Genomic DNA, 18,600 nt, shown 5'->3' with positions numbered 1-18,600 from the left:
ACAACTGCCTTTGTGAAGTTAAAAAATGGATGTCAAATAATTTCCTCCAGCTGAACTCAGACAAAACAGAAATCCTGGTCATTGGGTCTCAGCAGATGGCAAATCAAATACTGCCATCTTCTGGTTCCCTAGTAAATCACATTAAGCCTGTGGCAAAGAACCTTGGTGTTTGGTTTGATAGTAATTTAAATTTCGAGCAGCACACCACAAAGCTTGTTCAATCATGTTTTTATCAACTTAGAAATATAGCAAAAATGCGATCTATGTTAACTTTTAAGGACACCGAGACCATTTTACACGCCTTCATCTCATCACGCCTGGATTATTAACAGCCTTTTCACCTGTTTAACCCAAAAATCTATTGATCGACTCCAGACTGTCCAGAACTCAGCTGCCAGGCTTTTAACCAGAACAAAGAAATATGACCACATCACCCTTATTTTAGCTTCATTACACTGGCTCCCAGTATGTTTTAGAATTGACTTTAAAATTCTATTGATCACTTTTAAAGCTCTTCATGGCCTCTCGCCTTGTTATATTTCTGAACTTTTAGTCCCATACACACCAGCACGTATCTTGAGATCCTCGGGCAGAGATCTGTTTTCTGTTCCAGAGTCTCGACTGAAAACTAAAGGGGACAGAGCGTTTGCTGTCAGGGCCCCGAGGCTCTGGAACAGCCTGCCCGAGGAAATCAGGTCGGCTGAGTCAGTGAACTCCCTTCTTAAAACATACTTTTATAGGAGAGCCTTTCCCGATCTTATTTGACTACATTTTATCCCTTTTATTTTATTGTATTTTCCTAATTTTATATTTATCTATATTTATCTATTATTTATATTTAATGTGTATTTTAGTCTTTTCAATGTTTTCATGCTTTTATCTTGTATTGTTTTTGTATTATTGTCTCTGCTGGGGGAGGACTCCCATGGGCGCGTTGCTAGCTCACCGACGCTAAGCTAACGGTTCGCCCCGCGGTCCACGCCGCCCTCCCGGTCAGAACCCAGTGAGAGGCTGGGTGAGGACCGGGCGTCCACTTCGCTTGCCTGACTGCCGAGTCCGTGCGGCCATAATGGTCCGCTCCAAGACGTGAGAGCCGAGAAACGAGCTGTTCTTACCGTGGAAACTGGGCAATGCAGCAGTCTACTGTAGCTCTGCATTCCCAGTGCGCCCACGAAGACTTGCACGGGCGCGTTACTAGCTCACCGACGCTAAGCTAACGGTTCCCCCTGCGGCCCACGCCGCCCTCCCGGTCAGAACCGAGTGAGAGGCTGGGTGAGGCCTGGGCGTCCACTTCGCTAGCCTGAGCGCCGAGTCCGCGCGGCCATAATGGTACGCTCCACGACATGACAGCCGAGAAATGAGCTGTTCTTACGGTGGAAACTGGGCAATGCAGCAGTCTACTGTAGCGCTGCATTCCCAGCGCGCCCACAAGGACTCGCACAGGCGCGTTGCTAGCTCACCGGCAGTGAAAGTGTGTTACATAACAGACACGCTGCCCTGCCGACATCTCTTTCACCGAGCGGTCACAGTGCAGCTAGGCTGGTCCGCTATAGCCGGAGAGAGACAGCCAAAGTGAGGTCTCTCTCGGTAGAGCGGGACGAAAGATATCGCTCGCTGCTTCGGTTGGTTTCATTTTCTCCACGAGTGGCTCGTAGCGCATGTTGCAGCAGGCGAGGCTGTCTACCTGCCACTGCTTCACAGGGAAGCTGTGAGCTTGAGGCTGATGTCAACACCGGGTGACGTGTCAACAACAGTCACACTGTCTGTGGTGCGTTCAAAGCCCGGTTGGCCTTTTCCAACTATGGCCACGGTGCGTTCAAAGGCACCACGGCTGGTTCAACTTTTCGGAAACGGCCCATGGTGCGTTCAAGGACACCACAGCCTTTTTCTATTGCAGCCCTTGGAAAAAGTCTAAGCTTTATTATTTATTTAAAAATAAATAAAATAAAAAGAAGGGTGACAGAGGGACAGAGGCTGATGCACACCACCAGACCATGTGTCCAGCATGCATTTATTTGTGTTTCATGTGCTGCTGTGTACACACTGAAAATGCTGTGAATGTTCAACTGATCAAATACAGTACATTCCTAAAGAGCATTCTCCCCCCCACCGAACCCCCTCCATCTTCGGCTCAGTGTGTAACACGCTTCAGTCTCCACAAAACTGCACGTTCACCGATGCTAAGCTAATGATCTGACCTACAGCCCACACTGCTCTCCTTGCTAAACTCGAGAGAGACAGTGGGAGGGCCCGGGTCTTTGCTGCGCTATTCAAACCACTGGGACAGAAGCCCAGGTCCCACGTCGCTCTCCTGGTGGCATCCGAGTGAGACGGTAGTAGGACCTGGGCTTCCTCCTCGCTAGCCGGCTGTCTGTCCCGCGCAATGGGTCGGCTACTTCGCCTGGCAGCCCAATGAATGGCTGCTGCCATGGCGGTGACACAATATAGCAATGCGAGCTAACTCTGCGTTCCCCGTGCACTCACGACAGTGTCCACAGGAACACTGCTAGCTCACTGACAGTGTGTGTGTGTTCCTAAAACACACAACCACATTGTCGACATATGCTCAACCGAACCAGCACAGCGTTTAGCTGACTAGCTGCAACAGCATGAGTCGAGCTAACGCCAATCTAGGTCAGATATAGCCGGAGAGACGCAACCAGACATCACGTCTCTTCCAGCTGTGGTCCGTTCGAAGACACCAGGGAGCAACCCCGCGTTCAGGGACACTATAGCCCGTTCGACCTCGCCCCCCCCTTGGGCTAAACTCCCATTTATGGAAAGTTTGGCGGTGGAGAGTGCCGAAGATGCGTTGTTCACGTGTACACATTTTCATGCAGAATGTCCACTTCCTTTCAAGAGGAAGTGGACTTCCTGGCCGCCGAGATCCAGCAACTTCTGCTGAAGCAGGCTTACTTAGCGCATCTCTGCACATGACATGCACAGAGGTCTTGCTCCATGTACTTTTTGTCCCCAAAAAGATGAGAGGCTTCTGAGCCATTCTGGATCTCAGCCACCTGAACCAGCATAATGGACAACATGGCGTTTCCACATGCTGATGATCAAGAAAGTGCTGGAGCTAGTGCAGCCCGGCAACTGGTTCACCGCCATCGACCTGAAAGAGGCCTGTTTCATGTCGAGGTGACACAGTAAGAGGGAATTTCTAGGCTTCTCCTCTCAGGGGGTAGCCTACAAATACATTAGGCTCCCCGTAAACTACTCGCTAGCCCCCCACACGCTCAGCAGATGCATTGCACTGCAATCGTTGTGCGAGAAGGGCATGACGGTTCCTTTCTATTCACGACCTAATGGTCATGGAGAGATTGAAGCCTTGAGTGATCTCCACGCAGCCCAGTTGATTTTGCACCGCAACAGCCTGGGGTTGCGATCAATTGGGAAGAGAACAAGCAGGGGCCGTCCCCCCAGCCCCTGCAGCGAGCGGAGTATCTGGGGATTGTGCTCAACTACAACACTCCAAGTGCGTATCTGTGCGCGCCGCTTGGTGGTCCACAGGTTGCAGCAGTGGACAGCTGCGGCAGCGCTGTCAATGATGCTGTTGTTGGGCCTCAGGGAAGTAGTCCATCAGGTGGTTCCTCATTCTGGTAGAAGTGACATCGCCTACAGTGACAGAGCCCTGGCCTGTACCTATGGTCTGGGGGGCTCTGTCTCAAGGGTGAGGCTTCATATGCATAATGCTGGTGTTGGACCAGCCTCTCCAGGTTTTTCTCCTAAAATTGTGGAGAGGCAGACTCAGGCTGGTCTAGCTGCTGAAGTCGCACAGACCATCCAAGCGGCAGGCAGTCTCCACCACGTCTTGGTTGGGCTTTCAGCATTGATGCATTGAGAGGGAGACGGATCTGCCTACCTGTTCGGTGGGATCCGTTTTCCGAAGGGGCTGTCGCGCTGCAGCTATCTCTGCTGTCACAGGGGGTTTGGTGACAGAACAGTCTTCACCCACTCCCTTGTGATGCACTTTCTGCAGGGTGTGAGAAGACAGCAACCGGTGTCATGTCTCTCAGCGCCTCATGCTGCTTGTGTAGGTGGCTCTAATAGCTGCACCTTATGAGCCCCTGGAGCAGTCCTGCTATCTCTTGAACAGCCCTGCGCCTTGCTCTCACCTCTGCTAAGAAGGTGAGTGAGCTGTGTGCCTGTCGGTTCACCCCAGCTGCATGCTGGTTCTTGGTGTTCACAGTGCAGCCAGATTGAGACAACACAGGAGCATGTTCATGTCCAGGACAATAAATACTGAATGCTTTCTACCCTCCTACCCCACTTAGGGTGCAGGGAGGTGAGAGTGCATCTGTTGTGTTCATGTGTGCTAGGCTAACGTCATATGTAGAGCACACAGTCCCCATTCGATGCACTGGTCATCTGTTCATCTGTTTCAGTGATGTGGTAGTCAGTAAAACCCTGTCCAAGAAGAGCCTGGCCAGCTGGCTTTGTGAGTGAATCTCCCAAGCCTGTATATGGGCGGGAACAGACCCACCCTTAGTGGTGTGTGCACATTCCACTCGGAAGTGTGGAAGTGTCTACGACCCTTTTTCAGCGGGGTGTGTCGAAGAGATCTGATCAATGGCATCTTGGCCCTTACTGTGCCCATTTGTGCGTTTCTATCTCTTGGATATGTCGGGCTCCTTTTCGGGATCCAGCTCGCAAGTGCGACCTAGGATCTGAAAAGTGAGGATCTAGTGACTACTGGGTGTAGAGGGGGAACATACACTGGCAGTGCCTGACGTTCCAGTGAGAAGTCAGGGCAGTCCAGGTGTTAATGGTCAGGCCAAGCCCCTATTGGTCCAGCAACCTTCTCAGGGGTGTCCCACCACTCTGTCATTAGGTGAAGTGGTGGTCGGGGCTTTGGCCGGCCTTTGGCCGACCGGGTTGGTGGGGTGGACTTTGGCTTGTCGCGGCTAGGGTGGACAGTGATCGGGCTCCACCCACTGTACCCATAGAGTCCAGTAGAGGGCTCCGCCTGTGCTTATAGAACTAGGGTTACCATATCGTAACCTTCGTTTCTTCTTGTCTTTCTTTTCTGTGATTACAAGGCTATTTACCCACGGAGTTGGTTCGGTCACTCGTGCAATCACATCTGCTTGTAACAGGTCATCAGGCGTGGTCTTGAGTCTGTCCATTACTGCCAGTTTTCCTGCACCCATGTATGACTAGTGTGGTCATGGGGTCTATGTGAATGTGATATTCTCCAGAAAACTCCCCTAAATCTTCAAAGACAGTTGGATGTTGAGCTATCAGCTCATCTTTTGTTGCTGGATGTTCCACTTCCAGTATGTCAATATCCACTCTTTTCACAAGATGTAAGTCAGCACATGCCTGGTGCCCTAGGATGGGTATAGATGAGTGTTTTGATACATAAAGTTGTAGACTTGCCTGGGCCTTGGGTGTGGGGCATTTGAGTGTGAGCACCCCTTCTGGCCTCAGTCTCGTCCCTCCATTTGCCACCAGCACTGTCCTTGTGTGCTGCAGTTTTAGGTGTGTTCTCCTTTTCACGCCTGGCCTTCCTTTTCATGGCCTTGTACAGTTTGAGTGGTAAAACATTGGCCTCGGCTCACGTGTTCAACTTGAACTTGACAGGCATCCCGTCCACGTCTATTTCAGAGTACCAGGACCTGTCAGCTTTTGGGCCCTGCTGATCAACGTTCATTTCCAGTAAACAGAACATTTACTTCTGGTCTTATATCGTGCACTGTCTTGCCATTATGACTTCTGCCTGACCCACACATCTTTGCATAATGGTTCCGTTTTCCACACATATGCCCGACATTGCATTGGTTGATGAGATTTTCTACATTTCTTGTCCACTGATCTGTGTGTGTTGAACTGGCTGTTTTCGACCTTTGTGCCATAGCTTTAATTTTTTCTTCTGCAGAGCATGCACTGTTTTCTCGTGGGTAGCTGCGGTCATTGCTTGTATTTGTGCTTTAGCAGTCTCAGCAGCTTGACATGCATCTATTGCCTTCCCTAATGTGAGATTTGGTTCTCTTAAAAGTCTCTCTTTCAGGCGCTGATCATGCATACTAAACACAATCTGGTCTCTGATCATGTCATTTTCCGTGGCGTCACAGTTTTTTCTCTTTTGCCTGAGTTCTGTCACATATTTCTCGATTGTGATAGACTCTGCCATGGGATGCGCCCAAAACTGGTATTCAAACACTGTATTTTTCTTGAGCTGACAATAGGATCTGAAAGCTTCAAGAACATCTTCAAACAGACTCTTCTTCATCATGTTTAATGTTAAGCGTGTTGTACACTTTGAGAGCCTCCTGTCCTAGTGCATGCAGTGAGATGCTACTTTAATTTTTTCCTCCTTACTGTCTGCACCACTCGCGGTCATGTAGATTAGGAAGCGTTGTTCCCATCTCCTCCAGTTTTCTCCCAAATTGCCTGTTAGCACCAGCGGTGATGGCAATCTAAACTGATCCATCCTCTTTGCATGCTGCCCTTTCTCCGAGGAACGCACATGCTAGCCCAATGTCAGTCTTCAACTAACGTTAGCAAAATTTTGGTAACTTTACCTACTACAAAGTGGTGAACTGGACCAACTTCTGACACCATGTTATGACCTTGCATGACCGGATAGTTGTATAATGTTGATGAACATCCAGAGTCTTGGCTTTAACTGCATGAGCTCTTAGTCTATTCACCTCAGAGCTACTCCGCCTCCTCCTCAGACAATAACCTCGTCACAATAATATATATGCGCGGCACTATATAGTACAATCACTTTCCTTTGTAGAAAGAGATGTATAACAGTTAGCTAGCCGTCTTGGCATGAAGCTTGACTGGCAGTGCATTTGTGCACTCAGACACGACTGGCTAGGCTAAGGTTAGCTATTCATGTTTAGCACATTGTACATGATATCCAGCAATTTGAAGTTTATGGTCAGACAGAATAAACTGTAATAGACTTTAGACCGCTGATATTACATTGAAAATTTAGACTGTTATCTAGATATTTTGAGGTGTTGCTACCTTGTTACTTTTTCTCCTTTAGATTTGACATAGAAGCATTTATTACACTAATTTATTTCCAGTTCCAGTGTGGACCATTGGTGACAGCTATGCTTGCATTAAAAAGACACAAAAATACCTTTATATAAGCATATAAAAATATGGGCCATAATTGAGTAACATGGAAAATACATTAATTAATTCAGATAAATACAACTGGATAAATCTGGGTTTTTTTCAGCCCTGCATCGCACAGAGACTCATTTAGTTGGTTACTTTTTAATATTATAAAAATGTATTCAGGCACTTCATATCCACTTCTTTCTTTTTTCTCTACTTTAATTTTTTATGGCATGCAATTTTTATTTTGAAAGATAACATCAGTGTTATACATCTGACAAAAAAGATACAACCTATATCCAAACACACAGAAACTCTTAAAACTTCACCTGTAAGGTCCCGCAGATGTGATATAATGATTCGCCATCAAGATCCAGTTTGTTCATGTCCGTCAGTGTGTCCAGTGCGTTATTGGTTCGGTCTTTACCCCTCCGAGTGATGCTAGGCTCTAGTACAGTAGGCTGAATTGGGGGTTGAGGTTGCCAAACACCAACGTCAGTACCATTGCCAAATGCCTGGATGGCGTTACCTGCAGGAATATAATGTATTAATTAGTGGCATTCTTGATCCTGTACATATGCAGAATGTCTGTTTTACTATTCAGTGGCATGGAATGTGAAGGATTCACAGGACTAATGACCACATACTTAATTGAGCAAATACTCTACGGATATATGAGAAAGTCAGAGTCATGACTTTCATTCAATTGTAGAATGTTATAATTACTTGTAAAAAGCAATATCCCCCAGAATGCCCTCTGAGTCCCATTCAAAAAAAACATAGTCTTCACATCTAACAAGTTAGCAGATGCCTTCTGTCCGTGTCTTGGAAAGAACTGCAAGTGTCATGGCCCAAAACATTTTGTTAATGTCCAACTAAAAGCTGCTTATAATTGATACTTTGGATAATTGTGTAGGAAAAAATGACTTGGCCTTTCTCAAGAGCCTCTTTAAAAGCACTGTCTACCAGTAATAGCTATGATTCACAAAGCTCTACAAAATGAACTTCATAACTGCCTGAAATGAGAAAACTTCAAAAAGAATTCATGTAATTTAATTTCTCATCATTAATTTGACATTTAAACTAAGATATCTTTCCATGAGCAACACAGAATGTGGGCAAAACTCAAAAACGTTTTGTATTTATCTAGTCTTAATCTTAAGTTTTTTTTAATCAAAAACCAATTGGCTATTCAATTCAATTAAATTTGCTCTATATTGGAGTTTGAACATTGAACATTGAAGGCTACTTGTACTCACATGTGAAAAAACATAAGAATTGCTCAAGAGATTGTTACTTATGTAACAGTCAATGTAACTAAGAAATTGTATTCAAATGGTCTATCATGTCAAACATATGATAGACCATCACATACGATTCCCGTTTCTAGCCATTTTCCCCAAGTCCACAATTTTAAAAGGCCAATTTAAGTCTAGACAGTACAACTGGTCAATTTGGCCTTATGCAGTGAAGAAAAGTGCAAGGTTGGAAGGGAAATTTTTTTCTACAGGATGGCTAAGTATGGGAACTCACGTAGGCATCGATTGGTGGTGAAAAACTCAGCAAATCTTTCACAGTCTGGCTTGCTGTTCCCGCTGCTGCTGCAGTCACACCATGGTGACAGGCTAATACCAAGTGATCGCACATAATTGGGTGTCATCACTGTACCTGCAGCATGAAAGAGAAGAAAACTATTGTTAGTCATTGTAACTGTAGTCCCATTATCATAATTGAAACACTCTAGCAGGACTCTTTTGGTTTAGTCACTCTTCACACTGAAATTTCAATGTTCAGGTCAGTCAACGAGGGTGAGCTTATTCAACACTGTATTGATGCTTAACTATATTTTTTTCCACAAAGGCTATACTGGCATAAGCACTGGGTTCAACTCTCTGCCTTGACACTGACACTTACCACTTTAACAACATGCACATTATTTAAAGTATTGCTGATGTCAACAAATGTGGCAAACTGCAGCTCTGGAGAGTGTTGTTTTCAGGGCTGCTGTTGCTTACTACCCACTGGGAGTCAACAGTGTTGACCAAGCCTGGGCACATTGTAGGTCATGGGCAGAAACTCAAATTAAACCATTTTTGGCTATTTTGTCATCTTCCCTTTTTAGAGGGAGCATGGGTTTGAGTAGGCTCATACTTATTAGCTGTGCAAGTACATGCAAATTTCTGTTACAGAGACAGAGATGAGTGGTTAAGCCAGGGGGGCCCCATTAGAGGGCGTGAACTGTGTGAAGCAGAATATGTATGGTGTAGATTAAAGTGTCTGCCTGTTGAGTTTGCAATTGGTCGATGTTGCCCTGCGTTCAAATCTCATTACTAAAACTCAGTAGGACATCATTTTTCCTTTCTACATAATAAAACCTGCTGATGGAAGAAAGACTGAACAAAAGGAAACAAGTAGTATTTCTGCACAATGATAATGTATGAACTGTGATGTCATGCACACCCTATAGATTTGCAATTCACTGAATTTCATCTCATCTCAGTCTGACTGTCTAATTGATCTGGTATGTCTATATTATGCAATCAACAGACTTTCATTTCAGCAATCATTTCTTACATGTGATGTACCAAATAAAAATTACAATATATTACATATTCTTTTAATGTCACATATTCTTGTTGAATATGTGGACATCAACAAAGAAGTCCATTTCCACAATAGGTTTGCTGAGATGCGTGACAAACATGGAGGCAGACTGTCACCTTCAGCTAGTTGCACTTGTTTTAAGCTATGTTTTGCACAGGAAAACAAAAAATAAAATAAAATTGTGGATGAACTCATGGCTGAGAAGAGGGAATCATCATATACATTCTATAGCGCAAGCAAATACACTACAGGTTGGAGACGCTTTCCTGGTCAGCTCGCTCATTGGCTGTTGCGGGTTTCTGATCAGAGGCTCCCCAATTTCTAATCATAAATATGATTTGTAATCGGGGTGCCTTTGATCCAGTCGATTACCTTAAGATTATGTCTGTAAAGGCGTCACAGGATCATTTGTCAAGCACTGGGAACACCCCCGTGATTGTTGGGAGGGGCAAATTGGACCCATAATAATCCTCTAGTGTGTTGCCAGCATAAGAAGGCATTAATTAGGGCCCGAGCACGAAACGTGTGAGGTCCCTATTGAAACTGAAGGGATTTTTTTTTCTGTTTTCTGCAAAGTAACCTCAATTTTGGGGGCCTAAACATACTCGAAAATTCACCAAACTTTGCACATAATTCAGACGCGGCAAATATTTTATGGCTTTTGTCAATGGGCGTGGCAAAATGGCTTGCTAGTGCCCCCTACAGACCAGCCCCCGGACAAAGTTTCACCCACATGTATGAAATTCTGTGGTACGTGTATCATGTCCAGATGTACAAAAAAGCCTCTTGGAGACATTGCGTAAACCCAACAGGAAGTCAGCCATTTTGGATTTAATGGTAATTTTTGGCGATTTACACACTTTGTACTTTAACAAACTCCTCCTAGGGATTTAGTCTGATCAACTTCAAATTTTCGCTGTGCGCTCTAAACCCACTGACGATTAAAAGTTATTCAAACGGTTATTAAAAGTCAACTAGTTTGCCCGTAGCGTGTCATCAAAAATTGGTGAACCATGAAAAGTAAGTTGTTATAACTTCAGTACACATAATCACATCTGCACCAAATTTGATAAGTGTAACAATAGTCCCAGTGTGAACACATCCACATTCCAATATTCACTCAAAGTCATAGCGCCACCTGCTGGCAACAGGAAATGACACATTTAACGTTGTAATGTACTACTCCTAGCAGGTTGGACGTATCAACTTCAAGACTGTCCCAGAAAACACTTAACACATTGATGAGGCCGTGATGTAAAACTTGAGTTTTCGGTTAACGGCGTGGCAGTGTCATGGCGGTGAAGTCCCACGCTTCGCCATTACATAGGAAGTTGTTGTAACTTGACTGTACAAGCTCAGATCTGTACCAAATTTTACATATTTAATAAGTGTCCCGTCCTGAACACATGTACATACAGACATTCACCCACAGTCATAGCACCACCTGCTGGCAACAGGATAGGACCTTTAACAAAGCAGCCCCCGTGGCACGTTTCACCTACATGTACGACATTTCTGGCACATGTATCATGTCCAGATGTACCAAAAAACCTCTTGGAGAGATGCCCTAAACCCAACAGGAAGTCGGCCATTTTTAATTTTATGGTAGTTTTTTTAACGAACTCTTCCTACAGAATTAGTCTGATTGACTTCAGGTTGTCGTAGTCTACTCTAAACCCGTTGACGATTAAAAGTTGTACAAACTTCAGTGTACATGCTGACATCTGCACCAAACTTTACGTGCTTGATAACTGGCCCGCCTCAAACATCTACATGCCAATATTCATTTATAGTCATAGCACCAAGTGCTATGCAGCGCCACAAAGGGGACGCAGGAAATGATGATTAACACCTTTGTTAGCGTACGAAGCACGTGGAAAATGCACAGCCACACCGGCAGAGCTCCATAATCTGCAACGCAGCTGCCTCACACCTTGACGTGCTACACGTGTGAGGGCCCACCCAACGCTGCTTGCAGCTTTAATTTTCTTTACTCCCGCTCTGTCGTCTTGGACTCCCTCTCGCTTTTGCTAACAGTGAATGTTGCTAAGCTGTCACACCGATCGAAACTGGCCAATAGAGAAAAGTTTTTGTAGGTCCCACCCATGAAATGACATTTTTAATCACAATTTGTGGGTGTGGATAGTTTTACTTACACAGTACACTATACATTAAGATCAAGTTACTTGGCTTGCAAGTCAACATCTTTGAGTTGACTGTTATATAACTTGCAGGTATGCATACATGCCCTTAAAGAAGCAGTTCCTGTACAACATGTAATTTATAATCAAATAGTATGTATAGTCCGTGTTGTAGTGATGTGCGGGTTGGCAGCAGGATCAGCACCTTAGAGAGCACCACAAAGCTCGGTTCTGAGAATTGTATAATATAAAAGTTGATGGTTTGCGGATCGGGTTCGGGTGGTTGATTAATTAAATAATTTAAAATTTTATTGCTCTCACAATTGTTTGAGTGGGTTGGGTTAAAAAAACCTGACCTGTGCATACTGTATTGACATGTGACAGTGTGTGGTTTAAGATATATTTTCAGACTCATGACATACTTACATACAGTGTAGCTGAATAGGCTAGATAGATAGTGAATTATCCAACCCTAAGTGTGTGACTTGAAGGCCATGGCTGTACGATGACTGCATTGTGGTAAAAAAAAGTTTTAAAGAACTGGCTCATATTCTGTGAAGCTGATTTACCAAATGATTTACCACTTCCAAACTTTTAATGGGTTTCTGTTATCTTTTGGTTTGGGAAAAACAAAAGCTGATAAAAGCTTTATACATCACTTATAATGAAGCTAACAAAAGCTTCACCCTGCTAATAAAGAGGAGAAACGAAAAATTAGAAAACAAGTTTGATGGCTGAAACACTGACTATCAAATAATGTTTATGATTTAAAAAACTGACATGAATATGGTTCTCGTCATTCCCTGTGAGCTTCTTCTATTAGGACATTTTCTTACTGAATTTGATTGCTGCATGTTCATCTGAATAGATTTCACAGACTGTTGAGCAACAACACAGGCAAAAAGCAAATCCAGCTTTAGGTCCAGGTACCATTCTAGTTATATAATTAATATGGCAAATTTTGAAGCCAATTTGAAAACGCAGGGGAGAATAACTTACCAATAAGACCTGAGTAAGACAGCAGACAGTCAGCATAGTTCTCCCTCAGACAGCCAGATATGGAACGAGCTTCAGGCTGACAGTTGCTGATGAAGTCTGCCAGCCTTGACCTAAAAACAATAGATACAAATTACAGACCTAGATACTAATTTCCTGATGCTGTTATTAGATATCAAGCTTAGACTAGCCTATGGCCTTAGTCACATTTATAAGCAATGGTTCAGCAACTTAAACTCAGTCATTCCTTTTATTTGCTACCAGTTTACACACAGAAAATATCAATTCAGTTGTAAGGTTTGAAAGTGAATGTATAGAATGTGAAATATAGTCATATATTGTCATTGGCAAAACTCCTTCAGTGAATAAAAAACAGTAACTATACGAACTATACAGTATACTATAATCTACTGTACTCACACACATATTATTATGATCTCCTCTTTGATTACAGACTAGAATAAAAATGACTCAACCTCAGATTGGCAATTTTCTGTCAATTAACATTATGACTGTTCAGTTTGTACTTTGCACTAGAACAGCAGTTATCGTCTCTTAAAATAGACTTAAAATAGAATTATTACTGCAGTTCTGTGTGGGGGATGTGTGCCTCCTTGAAAATGTTTGGGTTTTTTGCAATGCACTGACATAAGAAGAGGCAAAGTTATTGTTACAGTATGCATTTTTAACAACTGAAGACATAAAGATATGAAAAATCTTAGTTGGGAAATTATGATTTCCAAAGGCATACATACAAAACAAAAAAGATGACGTCTATTAAGGATCCCTCTGTGTCTTCCTACCTGCAGATGTAGTTCGTCTTGCATGTGTTCTGAAGAGACAGACAGTTTGGTTTGTCTTTATCCTCATAGGAGCAGATGGGTACAATTGTTTGTCGTCGTCGTTCTGCACATGCTGTCTGATCCCCCGCTGGACAGGAGCAAAACAGCATCCCATAGCTGTATTTATTTGGAACCTTTATTTTAGAAAGAAAAGAAAGAAGAACATATGTTGATGCAGGTGGCATTCTAAACTTCCACCCAGGCGTCCATATCTGCAAACCTGTTCCTTGCTATATAAAACATCTTCAACATCCAAGTCCAAAGCACTTTTAAATGTGTTTCTTGTAGGTTGTAACCTATCTTATTTCCATCTGCTGCACTGCTTTCCATTTTCTGTTTATGGCACAATTGTTGTTCTATATTGATGATGGTACAGTGTTGTACTCTTACCTGTGTGTATTTTTTATGTAATTTTAATTGTGGTGTCATTGTTGCATATTTGTTTGGAGAAGTTGAAGACAAATTTCCAGGTGGACAATAAAGTCTAATAATAATAATAATAATAATAATAATAATAATGATAATGCAGCTTCCACCTATACTAGTCTTTGAGGTACCTAGCTTAACCAGTTTATTAATTCTTTGTGGTAAAGTATTACATGTACAAAATGTGAACATAGAGACTTCAAATCCACTATGGCTTCCTCCCAACATGAATAGTAGCTCCTAATGGAGTTAAATGTAATGATAGAGATCAGATTCAATGTTGGCTTAATGTGAAATTGCACTCAAAATAGCATTTTCCCTTTGACACCTAGGTTTGGGTGTTGGTTTGAGCAGCAACTACAAGATCCAACACCCGAGAAAGCTACAAATAGCTCTCAAAATTAACATGCATAATTACCTTGTCAAAGAACTGCCGCAGGGCCTTGTGGCATTTGCGTTTGTTGCATACCTCAGAAGCAGACACCCTGCTAGTACAGGGGTTGATGTAAGCTGAGCGGTATTTCTTACATGTGTCATTCAGGTTACAGGCCTTGGCAGCATTCAGGCAGTTGTTCTCCTTTGTGGATGCAGGCTCAGCTGAGAGAGAGGAGAGACACATAATTTCATATCTACTCACGTCGCTTCTCATCACTTTTTTACAGGTTACATTTAGGTTTGGACGGTGTCTATTTTTTCACACCTTCTTCCTGACATTTCACTGGAGTATATGGTATATGATGTATTTATGTAAAAAAAAACAACATATCGAGTTGAAGATGATGTCAGGCAGTTTCATGTGGTGTCACCCGCCGATATTGAGGACGTACACTACAAAACATCACCCCAATACAGCATCTCTATATCTGTTTAGTAAAAGGAGATGTGTAGGAGCTGTATTTTTGATGGTAAGGTTGGATTTACAAATACCCTGGTACCCTAATACCTCGATATCGCCCAATCATACTTAACATTGTTGTTTACGCATCATACATGATCAGTAGTTAAAAACACAGAATATAGATGTCAGTGAATTAGAGGAGAAGACACAATGTAGCCAAGAGACGGAGACAAAAATGTTGAGAATTCAAGTCAAAAAGAGAAAGAAAATTTCTCACACCCGAGAAATTGCACATCGTCCTAAGAAGTTTCCAAGTATGTCTTTCTAAGTTTTGGACAATATTATCTTATGTAATTAAGGAAGAAATATAAAACACCTCTATTGCTCCATGACACATGAATTGTCTATATGATGGGAAGTGAGTATTCATCTTAAAAGTCATAGCCCTAACAAAGCTTTATACAATGTCCAAAACATGTCCCCTAGATATCTTTTTTGATTTTTAGTTTTTCATAATATTATTCCAGAATTTAATAATTTCCTGTATGCCTGTTTAAAAATGAAAAAGAGGAAATGTATGAGAGCTTTGAGCCTTGTTGAACTCAATCATGCTTGTATTTGCATTATACAAATTGTGTGGCTATAGATTTTTTTTTCTCCAGGGGATTCATTATGAATTATTGCACCAATTTTTTGCTCCATTGCCTTGTTACACGTTTGAACTCTAAATAATCTGGCTAAATGGTGTATTTTAGGTTATTATCAGATCCCCCTCTCAGACCTCATTAGGTCAAGCATATACGGTGAAACCCCTGAATGTGCAACTGAAAGCCACTGTTAGACCACTGACTTCTTATCTACAAGAATTTTACAAAAGGTCAAATCTTAATATTCAGATTTACCAAAGTACACTACTTATATAAGTATATTTCATTTGATGTGTCACATCTTCAAGGCTGACTGTGCTGGCCTCAGCCTTACAGAAAACACAGAGATGTATGCCGTGAAAATTCAAGCACGTGCTCCAGCCACAGTGCATTTTCCCTGCTTTGAGTTACGTAAACCATGTCACCCATCTTTGCTTCCATCCCAGTATGCCTTTCCTTCCATCACAGCAAAAGCCCTCTATGGCCAACATAATGGCTCTTTCGTCTAATTTTTCTCATTTGTTGTAGTTAAAGTCCTTCCTGCTCGACTGACTTATGCACAGTAACACAAACTGTATCCTCAGCCTAGGGATGGAAGAATGAATTTTGTAATTCTGTCTTTTGAGGTGGAATTGAAGCTCACTGCACTCTTTCATGCACCACAGAATGAGCCATGATTAAATCTGAACACATTCTTGAACCTTGGGTTAATCACATATTACAAAACCCATTACTTACATCTGACAAGTGCCTAGAGATGTGGGGTGTGATCCTTCAGTGGCTGTTTGTAGCTCTTGGGCTATAGGTGTGACAGTTTTACCTCCATAACTATAACCCAGAAAGAAATGCTTACCTTCATTGTATTAAAAACACACTTTAAAAAAGTTCTTACTTTGAGGACTTGGATTCAAACATGGTTGTATATATATGTTGTATGTGTGTGTGTGTGTGTGTGTGTGTGTGTGTGTGTGTGTGTGGCAGATGGCCCGAGCCTAGTGTGAGTAAGAAGGTTGAAGCTGTAGGTCACAGTGTGACTCCATATAGACGCAACACCCCACGGCAGGAAAAAACCTTTTCTATCAGGAGGCATTTTTGCATTGAATAAAAAAAATCTAATTCAGGGGTCATATTTTTCTTACTTCAGAAGTGATTTAAGTAAAAAACATGTGTCACTGTCTCTGCTGGGGAAGGGAGCTTCTGGCCAAGTGACCGTTATGGAGGGAGTGAGGCCTGCTGACGCTGCCACAATCCCCCGTCTGGTGTTCAAGACGCCATTGTTTTACATGTGCTGCTTGTGTAAAATTATGGTACGGCTTTTGAGAATGTGGAAACCGTTTTTTTGAGTAAAACATGTTAACTTCATTTCTCAAAGAGCTAAGTTAACTTTTCTCATCAAAGACCTAACGTTAACTCCTGGGGTGAGGCTAAGGGTTCGCCCTGCGGCCCTGCGAAGCCACTGTTCTAACATGTGCTGCTTGTGTGTACACTGTGGTGATGCCTGTGAATGTTAAACTGTTTATTAGAAACACATTACAATCTGTAAAGTGCTAATTCCCCACCACCAACCCCATCTCATTGAGCTAGCTACGTTGAACACGCCGCTGCGCTCACCGACGCTAAGCTAACAGTTCACCCCTTGGCCCACGCCGCTCTGCCAGTCAGAAGTCTACTGACTATTACTGTAGCTCTGCATTCCCAGCGTGCACGTGAGGACTCGCACGGGCGCATTGCTAGCTGACTGGCGGTGAAAGCCTGTTACATAAACAGCCACGCTGCCCTGCCGACATCTCTTTCACCGAGCGGTCACAGTGCATCTAGGCTAGTCTGCTATAGCCGGAGAGAGACAGCCAAAGTCAGGTCTCTCTCGGTATAGCGGGACGAAAGAGATCGCTCGCTGCTTTGGAGCAGCTCGTACCGCCTGTTGCAGCATGCGAGGCTGTCTACCTGCTGCTGCTTCACAGGGAAGCTGTGAGCTTGAGGCTGACGTCAACACCGGGTGACGTGTCAACCACAGTCACACCAGCTGTGGTGCGTTCAAGGCCCGGTCGGCCTTTTCTTACTCCGGCCGTGGTGCGTTGTAAGACACCACTGACGGTTCATCCTTTCGAAAATGGCCCATGGTGCGTTCAAGGACACCACCGATTGCAGCCCTTGGAAAAAGTCTAAGCCTTATTATTTATTTAAAAAAAATAATAATAAAGAGGTGACAGAGAGACAGAGGCTGATGCACACCAGACCTCCTGCCTCCGTTATGTGTCCAGCATGCATTTATTTGTGTTTCATGTGCTGCTGTGTAAATGCTGTGAATGTTCAACTGGTTAAATACAGTACATTCCTAAAGAGCATTCTCCCCCCCCCCCACCGAACCCCCTCCATCTTCGGCTCGGTGCGTAACACGCTTCAGTCTCCACAAAACTGCAGGTTCACCGATGCTAAGCTAATGATCCGACCTACGGCCCACACTGCTCTCCTTGCTAAACTCGAGAGAGACAGTGGGAGGGCCCTGGTCTTTGCTGCGCTATTCAAACTACTGGGACAGAAGCCCATGTCCCACGTCGCTCTCCTGGTGGAATCCGAGCGAGACAGTAATAGGACCTGGGCTTCCTCCTCGCTAGCCGGCTGTCCGGCCCGCGCAACGGGTCACTGTGTGTGTTCCTAAAACACACAACCACATTGTCGACATATGCTCAACCGAACCAGCACACCGTTCAGCTGACTAGCTGCAACAGCATGAGTCGAGCTAACGCCAATCTAGGTCAGATATAGCCGGAGAGACGCAACCAGACATCACGTCTCTTCCAGCTGTGGTGCGTTCGAAGACACCAGGGAGCAACCCCGCGTTCAAGGACACTATAGCCCGTTCGACCTCGCCCCCCCCTTGGGCTAAACTCCCATTTATGGAAAGTTTGGCGGTGGAGAGTGCCAAAGATGCGTTGTTCACGTGTACACATTTTCATGCAGAATGTCCACTTCCTTTCAAGAGGAAGTGGACTTCCTGGCCGCCGAGATCCAGCAACTTCTGC

The 18,600-nt window shown here is 43.8% G+C and overlaps 1 protein-coding gene across 1 annotated transcript in view; it reads right to left on the bottom strand.

Moving 5' to 3' along the window:
• The window catches only part of gfra1b (gdnf family receptor alpha 1b), a 43,403-nt gene that overhangs the window by 8,366 nt on the left and 16,437 nt on the right, over positions 1 to 18,600 (bottom strand). The window contains exons 4-8 of the mRNA XM_046069211.1: positions 14,511 to 14,689; positions 13,628 to 13,800; positions 12,828 to 12,937; positions 8,617 to 8,751; positions 7,413 to 7,612 (exon numbers count right to left, since the gene is read on the bottom strand). Coding sequence (XP_045925167.1) covers positions 7,413 to 7,612; positions 8,617 to 8,751; positions 12,828 to 12,937; positions 13,628 to 13,800; positions 14,511 to 14,689 — 797 coding nt within the window. The remainder of the gene's footprint in view (positions 1 to 7,412; positions 7,613 to 8,616; positions 8,752 to 12,827; positions 12,938 to 13,627; positions 13,801 to 14,510; positions 14,690 to 18,600) is intronic.

This window comes from Micropterus dolomieu, linkage group LG14 (assembly GCF_021292245.1).
Source record: "Micropterus dolomieu isolate WLL.071019.BEF.003 ecotype Adirondacks linkage group LG14, ASM2129224v1, whole genome shotgun sequence".
In the NCBI taxonomy this organism is placed as follows: domain Eukaryota; kingdom Metazoa; phylum Chordata; class Actinopteri; order Centrarchiformes; family Centrarchidae; genus Micropterus; species Micropterus dolomieu.
The sequence above is the reverse complement of the archived record's forward strand: the minus strand, read 5'-3'. Positions and strand labels throughout refer to the sequence as shown.